Source organism: Mizuhopecten yessoensis, unplaced genomic scaffold (assembly GCF_002113885.1).
Source record: "Mizuhopecten yessoensis strain PY_sf001 unplaced genomic scaffold, ASM211388v2 scaffold716325, whole genome shotgun sequence".
NCBI lineage: Eukaryota > Metazoa > Mollusca > Bivalvia > Pectinida > Pectinidae > Mizuhopecten > Mizuhopecten yessoensis.
In genome coordinates, this window is record NW_018480060.1 from 593,393 (window position 1) to 614,301 (window position 20,909).

The 20,909-nt window shown below is 37.1% G+C and overlaps 1 protein-coding gene across 5 annotated transcripts in view; it reads left to right on the plus strand.

Annotated features, from left to right (window-relative positions):
- The window catches only part of LOC110443089 (E3 ubiquitin-protein ligase PDZRN3-like), a 192,046-nt gene that overhangs the window by 121,480 nt on the left and 49,657 nt on the right, over positions 1-20,909 (plus strand). For all 5 annotated transcript variants that reach the window (XM_021487078.1, XM_021487077.1, XM_021487079.1 and 2 more), the window contains one exon: positions 12,620-12,846. In XM_021487078.1, the coding sequence (XP_021342753.1) occupies positions 12,620-12,846 (227 nt within the window). The remainder of the gene's footprint in view (positions 1-12,619; positions 12,847-20,909) is intronic.

The window sequence follows — 20,909 nt, forward strand, 5'->3', positions numbered from 1 at the left end:
CTTGTTTTCCTAGTTTTGGTATGAAATGTGATTAGATTTTTACTTTTTTGGCCCTTGGGATCGGAGATTGAGTGATTCGCATGTGACCATCCAATACTGTAATGGCCTCTTGGAAAGTCGGTCAGTTAGGTAACGAAAAGTAAGCGGTAGTGAACAGTCAGGCAGTTAAGATCAGCTACTGGACCAAACATAAAAGCCTTGTAGAGACATGGGACGTAAGGTACTAGCAGAAAGTCGAACAGTAAGATCGCTACAGTGGACAAGGTGACTTACCCTTGTAATGATGATAAATGTCACATTCACGGTGCCACAAGGTGAGAACTCTGCTGAAAAGCACTGACTACACTCAATTTAGATTCTATCCTTTTAACGGAAAAAGAATTTATCAGCCTTTTCCGTTTGGGTTACATTGAGTCACGTTTGGGCGGTTAAGTTTGTGAATATTTTATGAAGTGAAATTATTTACCAACATATTGTTACATCATTTCATCTACAATTTCATGACCTAAAAATAAAGTGAAATTCTTAACCTAAGTTGAAATGATACTGGATTTAAGATAGATATTCATCAAATTATTGATGTCTAATATTGGTAGCAAAACAAGGAAGCGCCTATGACTGGTGGGGAGTACAAAAGGGGGCTGGGGTAAGAACAATTATTTGTGGAATTTTTCACACATAATTGACAGGAATATTGACTTGGCATTTTGTTTGGATCAATAAGCAGTATAAGATGATCACTAAGTAGTATGGCCCTGGGCACACGGAGTCAGGCCTCAGATGGTGCCGATTGAACCAGGAATGGCAGCAGTTTTTCTCCAGAATTCATCCTAAAAACACTACTGACGATTATCAGGAAACAGCAGTAATCTAGATGTTGGATGGAAGACGAAACGGATGGGAGAAATTATATGGATTTTTGCTGTAAAACAAGGGAGAAGTAGTGTAAAAGCATTCTATATCATCATATCTGTGGTGGTGATGCAGTGATGGTAATCCCGTTACCTATGGACGACAGTGACATGCGTCCCCGCCACACTGACAGCGCCCAGCATGTAGAAAATTGAAGAAGATTTCATCATTTTGCCAGGCCATTGTTGAAGGAATTTAAATGAAGTCATCCGTCTGGAGAGCAAAGCATCTCGACTACAGGTACCACAGGATAGCATCGCAATGTTGAACAAAAAACTGTCACACGGCACACGACTCTGCGACTCCGTGTGAGTGTGATGGCATGTGCGAGGCAGAGATGATGTCATGGCAAGTAGTATTTAATACACCTAGCTGAGATACCAAGACAAATTTTACCATATCACGAAAAAGTCATGAAATGTAGCTTAAATTCTTTCTTAGGCATTGGTACTGAGTAACAGTGAAAACTTGATGGTGTCTTATCATGATGTCGAGTAATTTATAGGTGATGGTATATAGTGAAATGTCTTTTGGCGTCATGCGATACACACCGCTCCTCGGGATTTACAGTCATTTACAGTCGCTTTGTGCGGTATATGCGTCCCTTAATGAGCGGGCTTTCTTAAGACTTATTATCAGGTGAGTGATGCATGTGACTTTACAGTGATAATAGATATGTTATCTTATGATCTCCCATCAACGTTTTTACTGAGGTTGTATTGTAGATTCCATCGCCGGCGTACTCGGCCAGTCACCAGCATGTACGAGGGCTGAGGTTCATCATAGGATTAAGTAATGAACAAGGAGAAATATATAGGTATTGATTTTGTTAGAGGGGATTAGCCCCCAACAACCTCCCCAAGGGACCCAGGCAAAAAACTGTGTTGTTACTTGTTCTCAGCACCGATACATCATAAGGCCTTCATTGACTGTCGCATCGTTTCAATGCCGCTAAATAATTGGAAGTCATATTTGCCTATTACATCTGTGGCTGTTTGCCTACAGATTATCACAATTCAATGTGTACTGCGGGTAAGGAAATGGAGGGAATAAAATCTGCTGGTAAAAAAAAGTGAGAATGGTTTATGGAGAGGAACAGTTGGTGTCTGAAGTACTTCAGTAAGATGATTCAACATGCAGGAAGGGTAGGATATAGAGCCAGGTACAGAGCTCTCATCACTCCTGAGCAGCTTGTTTACAGCAACACTAAAACAGCATATTGTACGTAATTTATCAAAACTTTTGTATATTATACCATTTATCATATTGTAAAAAGCTATAAGGAATAAAACATTTAATTTTTTTTGATGAAAAGTTATAAATGTTTGATAATTGTGGATATGTTGTTATTTGTGATGCTGTGTTATGTGTACAAGGCTTGGTAAATGTTTTTACAGGATGTAAAACGCGAGTTAAAACGTCTGTTGTTTGTATGTATACTGTCTACGTCCCTAAGACACAGGCAAATCCCTGTGTCTGTTTAAATTATGAATCTGATAACCATAGGGGTTCCGTTAATCGTAAAGTCAAGTGTAAATGATGGCTTTTCCCACTGACTGGAAAAAACGTACCCAGTCATATGTACAGGAATTGTAAAAATATTGTATCCCGGAGGAAGTTACAGGAGAGTTCTGACAGATCTGTTCTCATGCCTCAGGGGATGCAGTGATAATTTCTAGGTTTAAAACGGACATGTAATGAATATGTGATCAAAGATACGGAGTTTAAAACATTTGTTTTGAACCAATCATCAATTCACCTACACACAGCTATTTCTGGTAGAACTGCTTTTTCTACGCTTAAATTTTACTTCACATGAATCAGGAGCTGAAATTTATTTATTTTTTGTTTATCTGGTCATGTGTAGAAGAACACGGGAGAGGTTTCATATTAAACCTGTACTAAATTCTAGTGTAACTACTTTCAATTCTCACAAAACATTTAGGTATGCTGTTTCTTGAATTTCAAGTTGGAAAGAAAACTTATTAAATCTAATTTGATTGATTGTACTTTTCATTAATTGGAGATCATGATAAAGCTATCTTTGATGTATTTTTCTTCATTCTGAGGGAAAAACACATTTAGGAAAAGATGTAATTTTAGAGACGGCCGACTTGGGAGCAATGTATGTCTAGAGTTTCCTGGATTGTGTGGTGATGAGGTCTCGCGGATGTTTGGGGGCTGTATACAGGCAATAGGGATGTTGGCTAGGAAAGCTTCCGTATTGAATCAATATCCTATATGCCCATCAGTTGGTAAGGAACTATCTTTGTACAGGGATTAACTTGTGCTACCAGGCGCATAAAATGAATTTTGATAATTAAATTTTCACGAAAGATTGAAGCCTGGCCTCCCGTGGCTGTATATTGGCGCTATCTAATGGTACATGTATATTGGCAAGTTGTAGAACTGTTTCTACTTTCACTACTTGAAAAGACAGATACCAGCTTTAAGTAGATTTATATACCTTGTTTTAAATAGATTTGTATTTGATTTTCACAAAAGGAAGATTATAAGCCGTGATAGCACCGGTGATTGCCTTATTAAGTATGGTGTTTTAGACTGCGCACTCCTCTGTATAAAAAGCACATGTTGCGCTGGTTCAAAGACTATTTAATGATATCTAGGGTCGTTTTGCTGTAGGCTTGTAAATGCAGAGTTTTGGCCACAATTCAAGTGAATGAGCTGATATGGAATATTGTTTTGAGTCTGGTAGCTTTCTGACTATGGTTCTGACCAACGACTTTCATCTGTATGCTATGATAATAACTGGGTATAGGATGGTTTTTGATTAAGTCTGGCTGTCAGCTATAGGCAGACATTGAGTTATCTCGCTACACCATCATTTGTCATTTTATTTTCTGTCAATTGTTTCTTTTATTAACTATAACAAACGCCATTATACAGATTCAGCAGAGAATCAGTGGCTCGATCTTCATTGGTATAAAACATCTAGGATTGTTTTCCTTTAAGAAATATAAATATATATCAGTTGTACAATTGGTGTTGCTCTTCCAAAAGGCGGAGTAATATTTCCAGACATAGTGTTTTAAGTTATTAGTTCTCAAGAATATCAATTTTGTTACATGTCTCTGGTATCAACTTTGTTATCACTTTTATTACATGTCTCTGGTATCAACTTTGTTATCAACTTCGTTACATGTCTCTGGTATCAACTTCGTTACATGTCTCTGGTATCAACTTTGTTACATGTCTTTCGTCCCGGTTATCACAGTTCTGTCTGTCAGATATCAATGGTTGAATTGAGAAAGGTCAGCCCATTTTGTGGTTGAGGATAAAATTTGATGCAAGATTGTCAAATATTCTATAAATAGCACATATATCCCATCAGAATGAGGCTACAACTCAACTGCAGCTTCCCTGGTGGTACAGATTATACGTCTAAGATTGAAAAGATAGTTATCCTCCCACAGAAAGTTGATAGGAAGACTTAAATTAACCTGTTTAAGTTCCTGACACTGTGTCAAGATTAATTCTACAATGGTTGTTTAGATGAAGACTCCAGCTTGTTAGTAAATCATCCGTGAGCAAACCTCTTGTATAATCTTGAGAGAATATTTTCTATTTTTTTCCCCTTCATTGCTCCTTGAGTTTGTTTGACCATGTTCAAGTTTGAGAAGGAAGTGCTAGAATGATGGGTTTATAAATAGGCGGTATGCAGATCCTGAAGTGCTGTCTGCCCGACTACAAGTTTAGGTACAGTGGGGGTTTGCCTGACAACATATAGGTACAGTGAGGTCAGACTAAAGAGTTGTCAGTGCTTCATGAGGAAAGGTTTGTTGAAATATTCAATGAGATCTGTTTTGCAGATGCTTCCATGTAATGTTAGAAAACATGCGGCTATCACAAATCCCTACGATTCATCCATAAAAAGTCTTGCGGTTCCTCAAAATATTTTTTGGAATAGTTAAATGGGCTTTAATCTTTATCAAATGGGTCCATTTTCTATCAAAACTTGTTATTTCTTATCTGCCAGCCACTTGAGTAGCACCATGTTTTGTCTTGTGCCGAAGGGTATCTGAGCTCTCAGAGATTACAGAAAACATCTCGTGCTGGTGATAATCGTGATAGGCCAAACTTTGCTCGGAGTAAACCTAGATATATGTATGTTACCATGGTAAGCCAGAGAGGATGTAGCTGACGGTGATGTAATGTTAAGTTGGTGTACCTGGAGAATTCTGTTTATCACCTTGTGATATTAAATGTGTTTGAAGTGAGTACATTAAATGGACTGGTTGGCCTTTTCTCTGTTTGACATATTTTTCTTCCATTTGTGTGAGTGTTTATTAATGTGTAAATCAGTTTTACGATGGAATCTTTAGTTGTCGTCATTAATAATTCATAGATTATATAAATATGGGTCTTACTCTCTGACCCGGACGTGTGAGACAAACACACATGTCCTACACTGTGTATTGTGGTGGGTGGGTGATAAAAACAGCTTGTTTACGTAAATAAAAAACAACTTAAAGCTGATTTAATAGGTATTTAACAGGTAAACAACAGGTAAACATCTAACACAGTCGGAAGCTATTTACCCATTAATGTCCGTGTTCCACGAGTGTTGTTTGTGGAAATCTAAATCATGTTTCATCACATGATAAGATTTAGAATTTAAAATTGGCAAATGAGTATAATACAATTTCATTATATTTTTACGAACCGAGAGTATATTGAATGTGATTGCTTCATTTTGAGATGTGACGTGAACACTTGAGCGTGGGATTATAAAGCTATTTGTGCGGACGTGACATCAATGTTGACTGGAGCACATCGCGTCTTCATTAATGAAATTATTTCATCATGGCCCTGAAATAGCAAAAAACATTTCCATGGAAAAAAGATTATAATTTTTGTCCACAAATCACCATGACAGCGTGTTTAACGCAAGGCGACACTGTGAAGCTCGAGGCGTTGGGTGTGTGGCCATCTTTCTTCACCATCACATTTCCTGAGTCTAAAATGATGTCAGATTTACCGCTTTCACAAAGGGAGCTCATAAATAATAATCCTATGCTCCCTGTAGAAGAAGAGCTTCAGTGAAGCTCCCTAAGTTGAACAGTGTTTACGTTAGAGCAGACAAATTCCTCACTGTTAACTTAACAGTGTTTATGTTTGAGTACACCTAGGCGTGCTTTCACCTTAGGATGGGGGGGAGGGGGTCACACGACCGCTGTGTCATGGTCCGCAGGACATTGTGACAGGGCGACTCGCAGTGTAATTGAATACTTGCATACCAATAACAAATGGTTCTAGTTGAGTGCTTGTTTAATGGGTCACATTGTGATGAATTGACCGAGGTTGTACTTATGATAAGGTGACACATTACTAATAAACGTTTACTTTGTGTCCATCTAATGTAGCCCCTCCGTTATCTGTTACAATGGTTACCTATGAACTTCGTATCATTCCTCATAACTACAGCTTAAAAAGTTTCTATACTTGATAAATAGAGGCTCCACAGTATGAGATTATTGCTTAGTATTCTTGTCTTATTTGAGTTGGTTAATTTTTCAAGTTTTGAAATGAAAACAAATTTTAACTAATAATGAAAGTGAGGTAAACTTGTTTAACACAATTTTATGACAATCATGTAATCAACCTTCTTGTCTTACAAACAATGAGTCAGGATGCAGAGGAAGTTGTTCTAGGTGTTAATTAAAATGCAAAGATCAGATATGATGTAAACTAAGGTGAAACATTTCAATTTTTTTAAATTTTAATTTTAATTTTAATCAATTTATAAATTTAACCTCTTATAAAATGGTTTTACATCAAAGATGATTTTCCGAAATGGAGAAGTAGGAAGTCAAAGGGTGCCACTCTTAAAATAGCCATGTTCCTTATTTGGAATTAAACCAATTGCTGATGGAAGATTTGAATTGACTGGTTGTTCATTGGATGGCCTGGGAGTTGATAAACAGGGATAGCTGTATAAGAAACAATATATAAATCAAGAGGTTCTAGCTGGTGGAGACAAAATACATCGCCAATAAGCTTAGTTCACAATAGTGTAATTATTGTTATAGTCGATTGACAAAGACTGATAATATATAGAGATAAAAGATGTGTGATGGTCCGCAATGGAAATTGCATATTATGTATCTGTAATTGTCGGTGTGATCGTCATGTCTTTGATGCTAGGGTTCCCAGAAACCTGCCTTTGGCTGGTTGTAGTACTAGCTGACCTGTATAGAATGTTCTAGTAATGAGGTAGAAATGCCCACTCACCCTGAAAGCTGGACATGACCAGATTGATTGTACCAGGGTATCGATATCTTACAAGCCTGTAGGTTATTCAGCAGTCAATGTAATTCACTACCTAATAACACTGTGAACATATTCGTCAGAACTCATCAGAGTTGTTCCATGGATCCAATTTTATTCACTCCCTAATACCACTGTATAGAACTTTTGTTGGAGGCAAACAAGGATTGATGTTTAATTAACATTTTGTACCTCTTTTATATCTCAATTCTACCCTAGAACCATGTCGGTCTTTGCAAGGCAAAGATTGCTGTTTAATCAACATGGTTAAATCAGTAGAGCTGTCTGTTGTCTTAGTGAAGGGCAGCAATAATCTGTTGCAGTGCGCAGGCAGGAGATTGCATCGATTTTTAAAACTAAAAAAAAACTTACTGAGTTTAATATAATGTTTTATGATAAAAGATTTTAGTCTTTTGACCCTTCTGAAAAAAATAATTTCTCTGGCCTATTCAGTTAAATGGTGTTTTAGAACAAAATGGTTAGGGCTGTATAACTATATATATATATATATATATGGCCCAATAATGGACACCACAATATGTGACTATGGCCCCTATAATGGACCATGTATAACCCTAACCCTTAAGGACCCTGTTTAGCTGTGGCCCCTACAATGAACACTTATTGATAATGGCCCCTAAAATGGATGCTGTGTGACTATATACATGTATGTGGCCCCTTTAATGGACACTAAGTGACCATGGCCCCTATAAATGATGCTGTTTAACTATATATGTGGCCCCGATAGTGGACGCTGTGCGACTATTTATATATAGATGCTGTGTGACTATTTTTATAAAGACCCAATAATGCCTGCCCTCACTGCCAGTCATTACCTCTATCGTCCTCTGTATCTTTCACACCCTAGAAAATAAAGCAGGGTATCATCAGATTGACCACCTCCAACAGACCAACCTTTTTACAGACACATGTACAGCTGTCGGATGGAATCAGTACCAGATTTTTTGCATTTTATCTGCCCTACTTTTGTATAATCATCCTCAATTTTGGTCTTATCTTAGACTATTTTTTGCATCAATATCCTTTTATGAGAACCCCAATCATCAGTAATCCATTGATAAGCTGCTGTACTCTTGTGTGATATTACATTCACTGTTCCCCGATATAACACCACACAAACAGTACTTCATTGATTTTAGAAACATTGACCCACTTGTGTTTTTAGAGCCCTGAGATCTAATAGAATGATAGACAGTGGTTATTAGACAAGAAACCTTGATGACCTATGACCTTTTATGTATGAGGTCTGTGTTGATATATATTGGCTTATACTGCACTACGATGAGAAGATTTTGATAATATTATTGGCCCTAATATATTAAGAATTATACTTTACCATGACCGTAATCTGGTTTGGAGAACAGTTGCCAGTGGGAGAGATCTTAATTGTATTACCTATATGAGGACCTTGACCTTGACCTCTAGAGGACAGTTGCCCTTTGATATTGTTTTGGTTTGGTTGTCTTTGTGGGGACAATTATCCTTACCATCTACATTTGCACTGGGCAGTTGCTGGAGGAGGTTTGGATTGAGTTGTCTTTATGAGAACCTTTGACCTTTGGCAATGTTACTCTGATTGGTATTACAACTGTAACCTGTACCACTAAGCCACTACATAAGGTTCTAATTAGGTTGCTCCTCATTCCCAGTCAACTCCCCCTCCCCAGTTGCCCCTCCCCTACCTATAGTGTACCAGGTCATTACCCTTGTTAACATGTATAAGTAATAAACTAGGTTACTCCCCTTGCCAATCTTTCCTCCTCCCCCTTGCCAATCTCCTCCCCTCCTTCTCCTCCTGGTCTTCCTCCTGCGTACCTGTAGGTATACAATCCCTCCCCATAGAGACTCCACACAGAAGGTGTCTGAAGGGTGTGTACTAGATTCCATTCCAAGCACAATAGGCTAACTGGAGAGTAGGCAGAAAGATGTCCTGTTCTATTGGGAGCATATTGAAGTAAACACATTATTGTGCCCTCATCATGTGCTGTGTTTTTCTATTATGCTAGATATGTGGTCTTTTTATGTTGTCAGGCAACTTAAGTAATGTTGAGTATGAGTGTGTGACGGATGATGAGCTGGAGACCTAGGCTAACATGTATCAATGTAATTACTCTACTACTTGTGTCTGGTAGCACATTTTATCAGATGTTTCGACAGACAATGCTGCAATCCTTCCTGAAATCAGAGCCACCCAATACTTGGATAAAAGGTTTTTATTAAGTATTTGGATGAATTTGATTGGACACTCCTCTGAGAGAAATTATTTTGTACTTTCAGCTGTTCAAACATGACACACATACTGATGACGTCTTCTGCATATAATTCTGATATTTTTCACATACACTGATGACATATTCCACACACACTGATGACATATTCCACACACACTGATGACATATTCCACACACACTGATGACATCTTCCCTGTATACTGATTCCCTCTTTCTCATTTTAGTTTAAATGTTTGGGACATTTGATATGAGCAACTGTTTTAATCTCTAATTGTGAGATTTTTTTTGTCAGTGCTTAGTACATACAATCTGCCCAAGTGATCTCCTGTGCAGTCTGTTGGTTGTTATAGTCTGCCACACTTAGGTGAAAGGTTGATACCATCACAATGAACCCTTTCTGGTCCCGTTTAATCCTCCCCACCCTAACTAATTGATTATGATAATTGACAGCATTTACAAAAGTTTTAATATGATTAGAAATTTGGCGGCAAAAAAAACATCATTGCGATTTTGTCATTGATAACGACAAAAAGTTTAATACAAATTGCTGTCTCTGTTGATTTTTTTGTCATTCAATCAATCGAACGTTTGATAATTTCATCAGTTCAAGTGGAAGCGATTACAGTTATTGTAATAGAATGTAGAATGTCCATTAACAGCAAAAAACGTATATTTTTTTAAATTCCCTCATTTTCTGATGTACACTCGCTGGCACATGCTGACAAGATGAATAGGACTTATTTTAATTGGAGAGGAAAGTTAAAAGCATTCAATTGTAATTTCCCAGTGGAAAGTTGTTTAATTGTTACTGATCGTAGATCCGATATAAAATTGAATACGTTTCAGGGTGTGTGTGTATGCGACATTGAGGAGTGATTCCATTTGTTGGTAATGGTGGGAGCTTATTAAAATCACAGACAGAGAATACTGGCGTAATTATTGTAGACAGTTATCAAATAAGTCCATTACACTATGATACAATACAGTATATTCTTCTATATAGTTCTGGAGTAGAAGTTTTCGGGTAGCGTGGCTGACCCACACAAAAGGAAATATTTATGAGAGATCTGTGCGTATTAATGACCCCTTGGATAAGCCAATTCATTTCTTTCTTGATGGAGGGCCCACAGATGAAATATTTATACAGAAAGTGAAATTTGCTTGTGTAATAACTTGTACGTTGTCCTAAATGAGTAATCGGCTGGTTGTGGCGGTGATGCATGTAGGGCTATTGATTGACAGGGTCCCGTTACAGGTAGAGTACGGATGTGGGAGCTACCTCCAGTACAGCCAAAGCAACACAAAGGTCGTGCTTGGTTGGAGAAGTGTTTTAGTTAGTCACTAGAACTCGCCCTTGTGGCTATAAAATAGGGAAAAACAGCGATGGTGTCGATTGATAATCATAATTAATTAATTTCACACTTTGTGGAGACTAATGCATAGAAAATGGATTTTATTCTAATAAACAGAAATGGGTGTTTTCCGTTATTTCCGGCCATGATTTCCAGGTAGATGGTTCGTTTTTTTTTTTTTTATGGTTTGATGCATTAGCAATGAGAAGCCAAACCAGCATCTGGATGGTGGTGCCCTTAGGAATCTGTTAAGAGAGTTGTAATTCTGCCTAAATACCTATAGAGCGGAAAAAGTGCAAACATGCATTTTCTGGTGTGGAATTTGTGTAATGAAGTAAGAAAGGAAAGATGATATTCCACGATTGCCAGTGTTTCTGTACAGGTGTGTGGTTTTAAATCTGGCTGTCATTCTATTGGATACAAGTGGTGAGATTCATCTGTAAGTGTTTCTCTGTTTCTGCTGCATCTCATGGTCATGTTGTTCTGTCCTGCTTACCTCATTCTTACGGATAATTACGTATAGTGTTTCTTGTCTTACGGATATTTACGTATAGTGTTTCTTGTCTTACGGATAATTACATATAGTGTTTCTTGTCTTACGGATAATTACATATAGTGTTTCTTGTCTTACGGATAATTACATATAGTGTTTCTTGTCTTACGGATAATTACATATAGTGTTTCTTGTCTTACGGATAATTACATATAGTGTTTCTTGTCTTACGGATAATTACATATAGTGTTTCTTGTCTTACGGATAATTACATATAGTGTTTCTTGTCTTACGGATAATTACATATAGTGTTTCTTGTCTTACGGATAATTACATATAGTGTTTCTTGTCTTACGGATAATTACATATAGTGTTTCTTGTCTTACGGATAATTACATATAGTGTTTCTTGTCTTACGGATAATTACATATAGTGTTTCTTGTCTTACGGATAATTACATATAGTGTTTCTTGTCTTACGGATAATTACATATAGTGTTTCTTGTCTTACGGATAATTACATATAGTGTTTCTTGTCTTACGGATAATTACATATAGTGTTTCTTGTCTTACGGATAATTACATATAGTGTTTCTTGTCTTACGGATAATTACATATAGTGTTTCTTGTCTTACGGATAATTACATATAGTGTTTCTTGTCTTACGGATAATTACATATAGTGTTTCTTGTCTTACGGATAATTACATATAGTGTTTCTTGTCTTACGGATAATTACATATAGTGTTTCTTGTCTTACGGATAATTACATATAGTGTTTCTTGTCTTACGGATAATTACATATAGTGTTTCTTGTCTTACGGATAATTACATATAGTGTTTCTTGTCTTACGGATAATTACATATAGTGTTTCTTGTCTTACGGATAATTACATATAGTGTTTCTTGTCTTACGGATAATTACATATAGTGTTTCTTGTCTTACGGATAATTACATATAGTGTTTCTTGTCTTACGGATAATTACATATAGTGTTTCTTGTCTTACGGATAATTACATATAGTGTTTCTTGTCTTACGGATAATTACATATAGTGTTTCTTGTCTTACGGATAATTACATATAGTGTTTCTTGTCTTACGGATAATTACATATAGTGTTTCTTGTCTTACGGATAATTACATATAGTGTTTCTTGTCTTACGGATAATTACATATAGTGTTTCTTGTCTTACGGATAATTACATATAGTGTTTCTTGTCTTACGGATAATTACATATAGTGTTTCTTGTCTTACGGATAATTACGTATAGTGTTTCTTGTCTTACGGATATTTATATATAGAGTATTTCTTGTGTTTTGCAGGTAAATGGTCAGGATTTATCCAAGTCATCACACGAAGAAGCCGTCGAGGCGTTCCACACGGCGCAGGAGCCCATTGTGGTTGAGGTTCTACGCAGGGTCAACAAAAATAAAATGAAAAATAGATCTCCAACCATGGTATCAATAGGAACACAAACGGAAGAAGAAATTTACGGATTTAATCGTCCACCAACACCACCACCTCCTGTCTTCCCATTCCCGACCAGTGGGTAGGTCATATACTTTATCTCATTATTGAATTATTCCTTTTACAAAAATAAGTGTATTTTATTTCTTTACCTGTGATATTAGAGGTTAATAAAACGTAAATAAAACTCTTTAAATTCATATCAAGAGTCTAACAGAAAACCTTGGCCAATATACCAGCAGGTTGTTTCAGGGAGGCTTTATCAGTAGATAAACGGGATATTATTTCAAACTATCAAATCTGATATGGAATTAAATTTGAATGAATTAAAACATTTCAGTATGTAACCAGCCAATCGACCTGATGTATAATACAATTAGGTGGAGATCTGATTAGCTATACTGATAAGGGTATAAGTGCCTGGAGCCAAGTGCACAACTGGCATGATCAGGTGCAGGGCTAGCATGCTAGGGAACCTAATCTCAGAGATTCTTCCTCATACCCTACCCTTCCATACCGCCATGTGCCCTGCCCAGCCGACATCCCCAGTCAGTCTAGCGAGCTTCCACAACACATCATTATGACAATATTTTGAAAGTCTACAAAAAAAATTTAAAATATTTTTATTATGGCTACTTTAACCCTTACCTTTGGGTAACATTTTTGGTGGAGTTTCTGTTTTTGTTAAAAGAAAATGTAAAAAAAAATAGAATAAAAATATTTGTGTTGCTATGGGGAAGCTAACCAGGCCCGTTGTCTGGGTGATCTGTGGTGAAGGGAGAGATAGAGGGGATCGTATGTGAGATAGGGGCTGACCCATACAAATCTACAACAATATGTCATGTCTAGGAGTCATTCAACTTCCTCCCCACCATTTAACATTTGTTTCTGATATTTCCCCCCACAAAATACCCCATCAGTTTCTGCCGTGTTTCTGCCCTGGTTTACGAGCCTTTGGTGTGACCAGAACATGTTGACTTATTATCAGATGACAACATCTGGCCTCGTGACAGTTACCCCTCCCCCTCAGACAGATATCTGGTTCCCAAAATCTATGTCTTCTCTGTCTCCTTCAAATACATTTTCTACATTTCAAAACACCTTCCCCCTGTTTTACAGACGTTGTTGTCCAAATCCTCATGGTTGATTTCTCAACGTGGGCATGATTAAGCATTGTATTCTCCCGATTTCACATTGCATACATTGTAAAACATGGCGAGTTTGTTTGGCTAACATCATTGTACGGTTCATTTATCATTTGTTGAATTGAAAAAAATGTAAACTGCAGTATTTGCATTACATGAATTTTTGAACGCCTGCTTTGTGTTCCAACATGGTTGTTGGTCAGCACACTATTATGGTAAGCACGGGTGTCTGTAAGGGTTTGTAATTATAAGATTATTCTCAATAGTTTGGTGTGATGCCTCGAGGCCAGTCAGATGCCGGTAGTTCCATCATTCTGTACACCAAAAAACAGTTTTGTGCTAGCAACTGCTTGCTTTGTTGGAAGTGTTTTCACCAAAGTCGTTTTGTAAATAATAATCAGCTGCAATATTAATAGCACTTCATTTCCTTGGCAAAATAAAAACTTTTCATTTTTGCTTGATACCCTCGTATGATAAGGTGCTATGTAGTTGTGAGTGTTTATCTCGTTGGTAACGTGTTTGCTGAACTGACAAGTTTTAGATACATTTATGACGATATTTTGAGAGTTATTGCCACTTATCAAACAGACGACTTCCTTATACTAAGGACTCATTATATTCCCGTTACTTCTCCTGCCCAGTTCTAATGTATTGCAGTTTTTCTACGAGTTCCAAAAATACGGAACGGTAAGGGGTTCAGCAGCTGCTCCTCAGATAAACAAGGAGATGTACACCAGGCGAACCTCCACATCAACTGGCCGCCACGTAAAAAGTCAACATTAAAAACACACCTATTCCATCACTTCCTCTGCCGGGTAATTCTCTACATGGCTGACAAAACTTCCAGAAACTGCAGGACACATATAGATGATACAATTTGGATAATAACATAACATTTATGATAATTCACATTAGTCTTCATTGTAATACCTAAATCTTGTGTTCAGCCTAAATCTTAACTCATCATAAATTTCAATATTAGCTTATACTGTCTTCAGAATAACATTTTCCCGAAATCTTTTTTTGTCTTTGATAAAATCATTCAATGTTGCTACATGATGCTACAACCTACGGATTACTAGTTTTCTGTACTGAATTCTCTGCCTATCAGATGATAAATTGGTATACCTGTATCTCATTTCTATTGGTATAAGTTGTTCTGAACCAGGCTAGGAATGTAAGTGGGAGGAAGTCACGTTATTTACACCCAGTTCGGGGTCTCATCTGTAAAAATAGTACAAACTGGGGGTGCAGGTGCTTATAAACACCACAGTTCCACTAACTTATAGATCTCCAGTTGCTGATAAAGTAAAAATATAATGTAAATTAGCATCTTGTCTTTCACAAGTAGGGTAGAATAAAAAGCTTTTAAACATTCCGTAGGAGATCGTGTTTTGGATGTCTGAAGAGGTACCAGACACGCACAAGGAACACATGTAACATGTATCTATAAAAAATGTTATCGCATAATCACATCGTCACAACTGCATTGAACTTGAGCATATGCTGAACGAGCTGGGAACATTCTCGCTGCCTTACCTAAAACACACGTGCAAACGTGCACATGCTATTGTGGTTGAAACGGTTGAACGATTAAGTGCACGATAAAACGTATTGTGGACTCCGACTGTTGAAACACTCATCCGTGTGGCCATGAGGCATACAAACTGCTATACTGTGCCAGGTTTGTTTGGGCAACTAGAGTTCAGTTATGAAAAAAGCATTATTGCATTTGAGTGAGTTGCAAGATGGCTGTCAATTAAGCCTGAGTCTTACTGAAAGTCATGTGTTTATCCTTCAGATGACTGAGGCCCTTTACTGCCTGACCTTTCTAAAATATTCCGAGTTCAATGCCTTGGGTCAGAATAGATTGTTGTACAAAAATGCCGTTGTATAAATGTGTGAACTAGCTAACATGTGCGTGTAGCTATGAAAGAGTCTTTTCTTTAAAGTATTAAATATTTTATATTTCCTGATCAGGGTAGATTGTAATCAAGGGTGTAAGCTTGTGGAAGTGAGGTCCGACACACACAGAAATGTGGTAACAGGGCCCCGTGAATCGCCTTCTACAGGAAGTGTTAGACATGGGTATCTCCCCTCACGATACTGTGACAGGCACCTCCTTTTGATAGAGCCACGTTCAGATCACTGTTACTCTCAGATCCGCTCTCGATGGATTAATTATTTATCACATAATTCTCATTGGTAGAGATAAGTTAATCCACAGTACACAAACCTGACATCTCCCTCGTCCATAAACCACCCATCAATCTCTCCGCTACGACTGTTCCTTGTAACGGCTGTAAATATAACTCCCTTCCATCCATATTCCTCCTTCTGTCTCCCTTTCTTCATGCTGTTGTCACTATATTACTGTAGCGAGACAAGCTCTGTGACATTTTGTCCCATCTTTATACAGTTTCTTACACAGAGTTTGTTATAGAGGTCTGTCATTCTTTGTAATGTAGTGTTGACGGTAATTCAACATTAAAGAATCCCACCATTTTTCCAGGAAAGTCAGCCATTGAAAAGATGTTTTCCCTAGCACTGGTTCTTCTATATGCAAAGTTATATCCAATTAAGCTGCTAAAAAGTATTTATATAACACATTATGACAAGTAGTATAGTGGACAATAAGACTATGTAAATTTATGCAAATGACTGATGAAAATGAGACATGTGTTAAAGATGGCAAATGTCTAATGAAGACAGAGATGTTAGTACAGATGACAAATGTCTGATGAAGACAGAGACGTAAGTACAGATGACAAATGTCTGATGAAAACAGAGACGTAAGTACATATAACAAATGTCTGATGAAGACAGAGATGTAAGTACAGATGACAAATGACTGATGAAGACAGAGATGTAAGTACAGATGACAAATGTCTGATTAAAATAGTGATGTAAGTAAAGATGACAAATGTCTAGTGAAGACAGAGATGTAATTAAAGATGACAAATGACTGATTAAAATAGTGATGTAAGTAAAGATGACAAATGTCTGATGAAGACAGAGACGTAAGTATAAATGACAAATGACTGATGAAGACAGAGACGTAAGTACAAATGACAAATGACTGATGGAAACAGAGAGATAAGATAATTCAATCTTCATCTTCTGAATCAGAATAATAAACCAAGAGATAAAAAATCTGCTATGGTTACAAGTTAATGATTCTCATTAAATAAAAGTGAAACAAGTAGAAAGTTAGTGGTAGGTATCAGCAGACAGGGTGAGGGTATTAAACACACAAACCAGATAAGTGATGGCAGAGAAAAACCTGAACTGTATCACTCCCAATTAATGGTGATCGGCAGCAAAGATACTTGCCTTTTGATCCCAGTGTAAATGAACATAAAAAATCTCAGGATTTTCATCTTCAAACACGAGGTTTTGTGCGAGTTGCCAGGTAACCAGACCAGCAGCCATTTTATCTGGCCTCGCTGACAATTGTTTTGCACTAAAGTGGAATCGTTACGCTTCGTTTTCACGATGGGGCCTGCGCCTCTGGAGTGGGCTGACAGACGTCCAGGAATCACGGAGAGGACAATAGTACCCTGTGTTGTAGGCTATGTAGAGAAAGTTGTATGTAACAAAGCCTTAAAAAATTATAAAATTGAAAAGGAAACTTCAGGGATATGATGGAATGTTGTAATTTTTTAATAGTAATCTTATAAAATTATTTTATAAATTAAGGAATTTGGAATGTGCTTGGTTCCATATCACATATAGAATATACTTCTGGAAGAAAGAAAAGAAAGATGTGTATAAGTATGGTAATTTTATTTAAGTTTACAGATAATAGGTCAATTTATACCTAAGCTCCCCTGCCCCACCCNGGTCTCAAATCACATCCACTGGTAAAGGCACTTCTTTGCCTAAAATGAGATGTCCAGTTTCTGTCTAGAGTAGGAAAGGCATAGGGATGTATTTTACAAGATGTCTAGTTTCAGTCCAGAGAAGGAAAAGTTACAAGATGTCTAGTTTCTGTCCAGAGTAGGAAAAGTTACAAGATGTCCAGTTTCTGTCCAAAGTAGAAAAAGTTACAAGATGTCCAGTTTCTGTCCAGAGTAGAAAAAGTTACAAGATGTCCAGTTTCAGTCCAGAGTAGGAAAAGTTACAAGATGTCCAGTTTCAGTCCAGAGTAGGAAGTTAAAAGATGTCCAGTTTCTGTCCAGAGTAGAAAAAGTTACAAGATGTCCAGTTTCAGTCCAGAGTAGGAAGTTACAAGATGTCCAGTTTCAGTCCAGAGTCTGAAAAGTTACAAGATGTCCAGTTTCTGTCCAGAGTAGGAAAAGTTGCAAAATGTCCAGTTTCTGTCCATAGAAGGAAAGTACTGGAAGGATCTTTACAAGATGTCTAGTTTCAGTCTTGAGTTGTAAGAGTACCAGAAGGATCTTAACAATATGTCTACGTTTCAGTCCTGAGATTCAAGAGTACTAGAAGGATCATTACAAGATGTCTAGTTTCAGTCTTGAGTTGTTAGAGTACTGGAAGGATATTTACAAGACATCTAATTTCAGTTCAAGTAGGAAGAGTATTAGGTAGAAGATTGCTGAAGTTGTGCTTTAAGAGAAACAAAGCTTGTTGCTCGTGTAAACAGAGCGATGTCATGCTTCATAATCAGTTACTTGAAAGGAACTTCATATTGATTCCATCTCTAAGACTTAATTATAGAGTTTGGCTTTGTATCAACGTTCTCTAAGCAGGGTTAGTTAACAATATTATAAATGTTTAGGTTAGGTAAGATATGCGGTCATATTTCTGTACATGAAATAGAACAGTTTGCCACATATTCTAGATTTTTGGCAACTCGTACCAGGATGTAACACTGGGGTATATTATGAAGACAAGGCTGGGCTACAGTAACGTTGAGTATAGTATAAAGACAGAAGGTTGAGGCTCCATTTTCCCCCTGTGTTTGTACTTTTCCGGGATTGTGTTGAAAGCCACATCCCCTAAAACAGCTGTTCACTCCCTCCTCTGCACTACCAAAGTTATTTTATGATTAAAATCTCGATTGTGTAGGTAAGGTAAGGTAAACATCTAAAAATAAAAATTGGGCTTGATACATATTTGATACGTTTAAGGGTGACTTGTATTTCTTTGATAAAGTAGCCTGTAATTATTTTGACAAAATAAACTCGAGCTGGTGTGATGATGCAGTACAGGCCCTTGGTAATGTACCCCAAGCTCCTGTTCCCTTTAGCTGTGTTTCTTTTGAATGAAAAAAATACACAAATCTTGCCCCAGGGAAACATTTTATCATACGTCGGGGAAATAGGATATTGTTTTCACTTTGGATTTGATCTGTAATGTTTGCAGGGTATCGTATGACTCTCCATACACTCGTAATCATTGGAGTGCTTTACGTCATCCTGGTAAGAGGCATCCTAAAAGTGAAGTAGTTTTTGTGTAGTGATGGCATCATACTCTTATAAACCATCAATTTCTTGTCATCCTTCACTTGTCATTATTGATTTGAATTCCAGATGATAAATACTTCAAATTTTGAAATTTAAATTTAAACCAGCGTTAATTGATCAGGACATAGATAGATCAGTTCCCAAGATGTCAGTTGATATAATTAATTTTGCACATTACGCCATGAAGCAAATTTGTAGTTTTTGTTATTAATAGAAATTCCTTCATATATCTATATTTCTCTATGACCAATGATGTCATCTCTTACATCTGGTGATGTTTCCAATGACGGTTTGTATTACATATGATGGTCCTCTTCACCCAGACTGCTGTCTGCCTACTCTCTCATGTATATACCATGCCTGTGGTTTTTTGCCACATTTGTCTAATATCCAATCAATTATGTCGTATTATAAAGTTATAAAAAGGCGTGCCCTAGTTATGTTATTACACCCCCTTTCACTGGGAGCAATTTTTGGCATGGGAGAAAAACATAGAAAGCATAGTAGTATGTATTTCAAAAGAAAACAGAATTACCTTCACTAATTGGCTGGGACAGGTATGAATTATGGGAGCACGGGTTTCTCACCTGGCCTATCGAGGCATCATTCATTGTAGGATATTTATGTAAGAAAAATTTGTTTTCATGTACAAGTAAAGAGTTTAGAGGCTAATTAAACACATGTGGAGGGAAAGGGAGGGGGAGCAACAGGAATGAAAACATATTAATTTTGCCTTCCTGGTTGGCTGATGTGGAGAGAATCACAACCATCCTCATAGCCTGTGATCTGGTCGAGAGGAAGGAATCCACTATGTGGCTTCCTCTCCAGTCATCGGTTGCCATGACGATGGTGAGATTAACAGACACATATGCTGGTGCAGTCAGACTCCTGTAAGATAATATATTTTTTCCGTCATAGTAAGAATATTTTAGCATTATCTTTCACATTTCTTATACTTTATTTATATGATTTACAAATGCAGAATTCTTGCGGGAAGATTGTAAAAAATGGTCTGCCACAGGGAGAATGGTATCACATACTCACGACATGTAAATGACCACATACTTAATGCATCAATAGTGCGGGTGAAAATGTGAGGTAACCTCCGATTGGGGAGCGTTTTATGCATGTTTTCTTTATGCATTCAGAGAAACAGAAAACACATCTGGCTTGAGATAAACACTTGATAATTCTGAGAGACGGTTCCTCAAGTGTTTTCACATCTGGGATTGGGTCGCTTCCTATACACCTGTAGACCATTCCTAAATATTAGCTAGTCTTCTCTGTTAGCTCTGCATCACATACTTTATTTAATCAAAAAGTCTTTAAAATATACTAGGGTTTAAATGTGGTGACTTTGCTAGAGTTTAAATTTGCCCAGGTTTAAATGTAACAGTGTTAAATATATTTACTTTGCCAGGATTCAAAGGTAACAGGGTATAAGAATGGCAGGGTTTTGATGTACTGTTTTAAAAGTTCTATCTTTTTCAACTTTTAATTAACTAAAGTTTAAATATGTCAGAGTTTAAATTACTATGGTTTAAATATGCTAGTTTTGCCAGGTTTAAATG